Raw genomic sequence first — 8034 nt, forward strand, 5'->3', positions numbered from 1 at the left:
CTGCATTATGATTTTATTAATTTTATGGTACAATATTTGTTTTATCTACGCTAAGAGGATTTTAACATGGTTTCCTAGTAATTTTCTAAAAATTTCCCAAAAACTGTAATGCCAAAATAAAATATAAAAAAACATGTGTAAATACGTATTGACGCTTATGCCTGTACAAATACGAAGATTGGCTGGTAAATATCTAATTATGGATATTATATAATTCAACATTAAGTTTTAAGAGATAGAGAGAGAGAGAGAGAGAGAGAGAGAGAGAGAGAGAGAGAGAGAGAGAGGGGGGGGGGAGAGAAACAGAACACTCTAAAATATGTTTTTAAAAGAGAAAATAAAGTCTCACGGCATTGAACTATTACATAATACAGGCATTTTTCAATTACCAAACTCCAAACTAATAATATATCGTAAGCCTTCGTCTCACCAATAATCTCCTAATTTCACTTTCATAATTGACTCTCTATCGCGCACCCCCGCATTGTTGACATTTCTTTTTTATCTCCCGGCTCGCGTACATTCCGCAGCAACGAGTCTGGAGACGTGAAATGGTATCTCTTCTACACACATACGCATACATGTGAGGGCTTGATCCAACAGCAGTCGCGAGCTGTGGAGTAATCAACAATTTATCTTCCCGCTCTCTACTTCTCTCATTGGTCTTTACTCTTTTGTAACTTGCCATTTGTTATAAAAGCAATCCGAATAACGAACCGGCTTTCTTTTTTTTCTTCTTCTTTTTTTTTCCTTTTTTTTTTTTTTCATTTCTCTCTCTTTTTTTTCTCTCTCTTTACCCAAAATAACTATAATATCAAAGCGTTAATTCTTGTCTGTGTGCGCGCGCATATAATGAACTAAAAGTCTCGACACGCGCACGCACACACGGAAGATTGTTTTGATCGAAGAGCTGCTTATCTATGATGAAAAATTACGGAGTATTAGCGAAAACATCAAGAATAATGGCTTTGATGCAAGAGCAGTGATTTAAAATTCAGCTGAAGCGAGAACAAGATATTTTGAATAAGAAGCCAATCCAGAGGGGCGTGGAGGTATCGGAGAGCCTATCTTCACATAAGAAGAATTATAAAGCCTTGGAATGACTCTTCTTACAACATCTTCTTACAAAATTTCAAGAGTGCTTCGTACCTCTAAAAAATAATGACCGTTTAAAATCACGAGAGGCATCGTTCAATTTAAATGAAATTATCCTCGACAGGTCGTCGAAGAATTTTCAATTTCAATATCGTTTAGTGTAATATAATGCACGAGACATTTCGTCGATCCGAACGAACTTTTTATCACCCGAAGAGCAGTTTCCCGGAGGAATTTCTTTTTTCCATTCTTACTTAACATCAATCGACTCATAATTATTTATCGAACTGCGCCTTCGGCCTCTATTTATTCAATGATTTTTTTTTTATCCCTAACATTATTATATCGACTTATTGTATTATAAATATTATTATGAAAATAAAAATAATATACAAAAATAATAATAAAAGGCTTTTCACTTGTGCTGGACAAGCATCCCAACACTGCCGCCCACGCCAAACGCATATCGCATATATTGCGTATAAATTGATTTGCATGGCTAATAAACGAGACGTTGCCACGAGGAATATTACAATTATTTTGCACGTTCGGCGACTTCACGGCGCTCTTTAATTTATAAAAATATCGATAATCGTCTCCTTGATAGTCCCACGTCATATGACCAAGTGGCCCATGTCGGTCCGAGAGCTAACTCTATTCCCTCTAATTCCCGCTCGTCAAAAATATCAAATTAGCCGATAGGATGGTCGTCTCTACGACCCTCCCCCCGTCGCTCTGTCACGAGGATAATCATCAGGGCTCCAAGGGCAATCATCGCGAGCGATGTATCACCGATGGATCACCGCTCACCCGAAATCATCATCTCGGACGCGCGTGGTTGGGCGGGTGCATCGGCGCTCGTGGGGCCCCGGGTCTGGTATGGGGGTGGGGAGGGAGGGAGGGAGGGGGGGGGGGGGGACGTACGGAGCGACGAGGGGGACCCCGTCGTAGCTCCGCTACCGAGCGAGGAAGCGTGGCCGGGGGGAGGGGCCCCGAGGCTCGCGTCGCGCCCATAAAAGCCGGGAACGGGGCCGGGGCCCGGCCAGTCCTGAATTCGCCGGCGCCTCCGACGATCGCCTCCACGACCGCAGACTTCCACGACGCAGCCTCGTCCCAAGCAGCCATGAAGTACGCTTTCGCCATCGCAGCTCTCCTCGCCGTCGCCTCGGTCCACGCGGCCGAGGAGAAACCGGAGGACGAACGGCCCAAGACCTACCGCAGGCTCATACCCGCGGACGTACTCAGGGGTGAGCTCAGACTTTGCAATGCTTGCCGAGGCGAACAGCGCCGGTCGGGGCTCGGTGCTCCCCGATAGCCCGAGTGCTTTGAATATTCACGATGCCGTGGCGTGGCCTGGCCTGAGAGGACGGGGACGGGGACGGGGACGGGGATGGTGGATTGAGGATTGAGGGGCAGGGGGATGGTTACGGGATCGCCCCGATCGCGTCCCCCAATCGATGTAGAGCGCGTTGCTGCTAGGCAGCGACTTCCGCGAGACGATTAAAGGGCCGACTGTCGTTCGCGGGGCCCAGGATGAGGAAATAAATGGGTGGTAGCCGGAAGACCGTGTCGACCGGATACCCATTGTCGAAGCTTTGCCGGGATCGGATGGTCATATCGCGATACGACGGGCCTCCTTCGCGCTTCGTTTAAGCCGCCACTTCTCGTGTCGTCAATTTTTTGTTTTCGTTTTGTTTGTTTAGCGAGGATGTTTCCGGTAACTTTTCAGCGCACTCGTTTATTAATTTCATTAATGCCCTTTCGCGTGTCCGAGAGTCCTTGCCTGTGTGGAGCAAGTTGCGTTGCGTTAATTATTGTACGGTGATCCAAGTCTTTCAGTTAGCGTGAAAGGTTGTCGAGAATAAAACTCGCTGCGCTTTCCGGGGCTTTCACAATTTTCATTGGCAATCTTTCGTATTCCCGTAATTATCGTGTATTGATCCACCATCAAATCACTTGACTATTTGCATTTTTTTTCTTCTTTCTTGCACAATAAGCCGATAAAAAATTATGCTCCTCCTCCTTCCACCATCCACCCCTTCCCAACCACCACTTACCCGTTTCCCTCTTGCTTTTGCGCACTTATCGATATTTCGATGAAGCTCGGCTTATGTCCAATACGTTATTTATATGTCTCATTGTTAACATCTCAACGTTTTATTAAAATTCCCATGCATTGAACATACGTATGTAAAACACCTTAGCATACTTCGTTATGTTCTGTGCGCATTAGGAAATATCGTCTGTAATATTTGAATTATATTTGATATTTATGAAATGGGATGAGAAGAAAATGCGAGTAAGGATGTTCCAGTTTGAAAAATCATGGAGTTTCAAGAGTATGGGGAGAGTTATCGAAGACTCATCTAGAGAAACTCGGTTCCAACTTACATAGCTTTCCTCTCGCTCATTTTAAGCTAAACGATGCAATAGCCATGCTACTGCATTTCTTTATCCTATATTCTCTCTGCCAAATGATATTAAAAAGTACAAGAGCACCTTGTATATGGTTCACCTTGACCATTATACCAACTTGGCTCACAATAAAATTCTGTAAAATGACAATGTTTTATCATTACTCACAGCTCACATTTTTCTTCTACTTCATTCGCTTCTTCTTCTTCTTCTTCTTCTTCTTCTTCTTCTTCTTCTTCTACTTTGCTTTTTTTTTGCGTAAAAAGATATTCATACCTGGAAATCTCTATAATCAAAGACGGAAAATATAATTTTTATAATGTACAGCTTATAATGCATATCGAGTTGATGAAGTTTTTGTAAAATTCAGTGGGCAAAGTCATTATTTAATATTTAATTATAGCAGGAAGACCATTTGAAATTATAATAAGTGTATGTATAATTGTAGAAAATATGTAACGTACCAGAATTATTCGTCTTTTTATTCATCGACATTAATATTATTGAAATACATACGACTACTGCTACCATTATTATTATTATTATTGATTATTGATTATTGATTATTGATTATTATTATTATTATTATTATTATTGATTATTATTGATTATTATTACGTACCGATGATATTTTCTGCAAGATAGGATTTTATAATACACGAAGTGTACAGTTAACTCGAAAAGTGAACAAGTGAAATCGGTCCATTAATTTCTCTTTTACTTCTTTCGAATTATTACAATGGAATTATATTGAGTTGTAAAATGTGAGAAAAGACAAATAAGCCAGGTATTATTATTAAAAAAAAAATGTAATTATTAAAAATCAATTACTTCCTTCAATCGTAATATTCGATAAAAATTCAACTTTTTCAATTATTAAATTGACTTTTACATATATATATATATATATATATATATACAGGAGTAAAACGTAATATAAATAAATAAAAGTAATGACTTGGATAAAAATGAATAATTAGTAATAAATTATCTGAGTTTTAAATGAAAAATTAATAATACGCTCTTATTCGTCTTCGTTTGTTACAAATAATTTATCCCGTATAATGGATGCCCATCAAATTAATTTTACATTAATTCATAACAAACGAACAGAATGCGTACAATTTGTTATTGTATCTCGGAAACTTTAAAAATCTGTCCCCTTTCGAGATCTGCTTAAGAACGTGGAAAAATCATTACACGCTCAAAATCACAGATACGCCGATAAAAATTTACGGTCACGTATGAGCAGAGCTATAATAGTAACAATAATAATAGTAATTAAGTAAAGTCAATGCATCCCAAATTGTAATTCGATTAAGAATTATCATGTTCAACGAGCAGCTTTAGGATTACCTTTAAGTAACAGGTGAGAAAGCCGAGCAGACGTTAGGCATAAATTTACTTTCACGAAATTATACATAAGACATAGCCAAACCTTTGATTAATCGGTACAATCTCCGGCATTAGAATTAGAAAAAAGCAAGCACAGAAAATGAAGAAAGAAGAAAAAAAGTGCAGAAAATATCAGAGTTTTTTGCCTACTAATACTAATACTTAGCACTTAATACTAATACTCATGCGGATTAAGCGCACTCGATGTTGAAAATAGCGTAGAGTTTTAAAAGGAGGCGGTGGACAATTCGATCGTTTTTAATGCAAACAAGAGCCGAGGATTGCCGAGGGTCACACGAGCCCGAAATAAAAAATTTCAAGCCATTTAAACAATAAATAAATAGAGAAATAAGGTAAATGCGGCTCGTAACGAACGAACGAGCGCGGTTCACCGATAGTCTATCCTTGTAATTCCTCGCCACGTCACGGATCGCCCTGGCCTACTTCGACCCAAAGCTCCTTTATCGCTCAAGATCGCGTGGATAGCTATCGGCCGTCGCCTATGCTCCTGGGAAGGATTCATTTTCTCGCTGCTCGAGTCACTGTATCGGGGCCTCGCCAGGGCGGCGCTTCAACTAAATGCCCAAATCTTCCTTTCGTACGCGCAGCATCGAGCCTCAACGTCTATCAATCCTCTCCTTCCTAATTATTATTTCCAGGCTGCCTCGTTGCGTCGCATTCGTACGTCGCATTCGTAACAACGCGTGGGCGCCAGCGAAACAACCAACGTTGCTTAAATGATAAACTCGCATTTTGCGAAGCGCGCCGAGATCGATGACCAGTCGGCAAGGAGAAAATTAATTTAGATTAGAAAACGAGCGTCGACTTATCGAGGCACAGAGAGTCCCTTTCATTATCGCGCGTTTTATTATTTTTATCGCTCTTTTCGACCAAGAGTCCCACCGTTGGATAAAAACTCATTTAGCCCGTAAGTTGAATTTTACAAAATTGACGCACCCAGGACGAGACGTCGCTGTCGCGGGGACAGGTTTGTTTCCCTTTCCTTGAATAACGATGAAAGTTCCGGCTAACATAAAGTGAAAGTGTAAGAATATTTATCCACTATGAAACGAATGAAATAAGTGGATAAAAGATAAAAAAGCCGTAGTAATGATTATATCCTTTGCTTGCGTCGCTGTTTGTCTCCGCGAAAGGACTAGGAATAAAGAGCGAAGGGAGATACAGTTACAACGGCAAATTATAATTGGGCGAATCGTCGTCGCGTGCGCAGTTATTAAGAGAAAATGCGCGTCACGCTCGCATCGAAGTCTCCAAGAATTAGTTTCTCCTTGTCGATCTTGATCGGACGAGTGCGCTTCCGCTTTCGCGAATATGCCAGATGCGGAGATGACCAACTCTTTCTCTCTCTCCTTAGTGATTACCGACGCTTGCGAGAGAAGCTGCGACAAAACGATGCTTTGTCTATTATTCGTTCGCTTTCCTTCACCCACCGAAGATCGGATTTTTCTTTATCTCTACCATTATGAAAGCGAATGCAAGGACACCGGCACTATTAATTTATCAATTGCACACAATATTCTATCTATCTTTTTTTCATCAAGAATCTTTGTCTCTTTCTTTCCACCCTCCACCCCCCCCCCCCCGAATGCAAGGACACCGGCACTATTAATTTATCAATTGCACACAATATTCTATCTATCTTTTTTTCATCAAGAATCTTTGTCTCTTTCTTTCCACCCTCCACCCCCCCTCCCCATCTCACCCCCCTCCCCTAACCCCTACCCGCTACCCCATATCCCCTCCCCATCTCCATCCCTCATCAAACATTTATCTTCCCTTCGAACCCTTAATTATTCCATTGACAAAGTCTTATGGTTTTCAAATTTATATTTGAAATGCCAACGTAACAACTAACACCGCTCAGTTTGTTAAATAACTTATTATCACACGGATGGCTATTGAAAATAAAATGATAATGAGCGTTCCATTATCAGCCAAATAATCTTTATGATATCTCGTTTTGCAATTCCCATCTTTTTTTTTCAGAAGGCAAAAGTTGAAAATTTCAATTATAAATTTAGTCGTCCGACCGAGCCCGCGTGTCCTCTTATTCTTAATTGAACAAGTTTCGTTAAATAATTAATAAAATATTTGTTTAAGGCTGCGCTTTTATGCGCAATGTCTAAAGTGGCTCTAGTCGACCATACGCTTGAGCAATCTCAACTCCCAATCGAACCTTGTCAACGAGAAAATGAGAATACCCGAAGAAAGTCTCTTTGGTTTTCATAAGTCGCCATAGAATTATTCTTTTCCAATGCTTTCACGATCGCAATGACATATAAATTGAGACTCATAGCAGTGACGAATATATAAATTATTCAGTCGACATTTGCGGTATTTTATTATCTTCCTGAAATTACGCATTAGCAATGTAAATTGCGTATAATCATACTTTGATCGATGAAAGTACACACAATCTTCAAACCCTCTGTAAACAGACTGTAAAATCTCTGTACAAGTACCGTACCTCTATTGGTAAGATAGTGCATTAAAATTATATCATATAGTAATAGTGTAAAATTTCAAGGCTTGCCCATACGTGACTTCCCTTACGGTCGATATAAGTAATCAAACATATTGATAATATTCAAATAATGGCTCCCAATGACAAACGAGCATCTTCTAATATGTGAGAACAGAGGACAAGATAATGCGCCAATTAAATACAAATGATTTCATTTATTGCCGATATTGAATAAAAGTTGAAATTCTTTCAAATTTCTTGACTACCACGTCGCACTCTACCGAAACTCCATTGAAAATTAACACCAACATATATGTATGTGTATATATATATATATATATATATATATATATATATGTATAGACGTAGAAGAGCGTAAATTTACATAGACGTCGTCTCTATGTCTCAGCTCATAAAAATCACACGATCCAAGTAGCACAACTACGCGCAATTATCAATCATACATCGATCGTAAATGGCTCGTAAAGTCCAGAGCAAATTTCCAGTTTGAGATTTCAGGAACTTGCGAGAGTCGGAGTAAAATGAGCCAAACAAAACCCATCGAACCTTAGCATATAAGTTTCAATTGCTACCAACCTCCCACGGAACTCATAAAACTATTACCTCCCCCCCCCCTCCGCCCC

The 8034-nt window shown here is 39.9% G+C and overlaps 1 protein-coding gene across 1 annotated transcript in view; it reads left to right on the forward strand.

The window, feature by feature from the left end:
- The first annotated feature begins 2148 nt into the window (after nt 1-2148).
- The window catches only part of LOC105360525 (uncharacterized), a 9266-nt gene continuing 3380 nt past the window's right edge, over nt 2149-8034 (forward strand). The window contains exon 1 of the mRNA XM_011497445.1: nt 2149-2342. Coding sequence (XP_011495747.1) covers nt 2219-2342 — 124 coding nt within the window. The 5' untranslated portion in view covers nt 2149-2218. The remainder of the gene's footprint in view (nt 2343-8034) is intronic.

The sequence above is a fragment of the Ceratosolen solmsi genome, unplaced genomic scaffold, assembly GCF_000503995.2.
Source record: "Ceratosolen solmsi marchali unplaced genomic scaffold, CerSol_1.0 scaffold47, whole genome shotgun sequence".
NCBI lineage: Eukaryota > Metazoa > Arthropoda > Insecta > Hymenoptera > Agaonidae > Ceratosolen > Ceratosolen solmsi.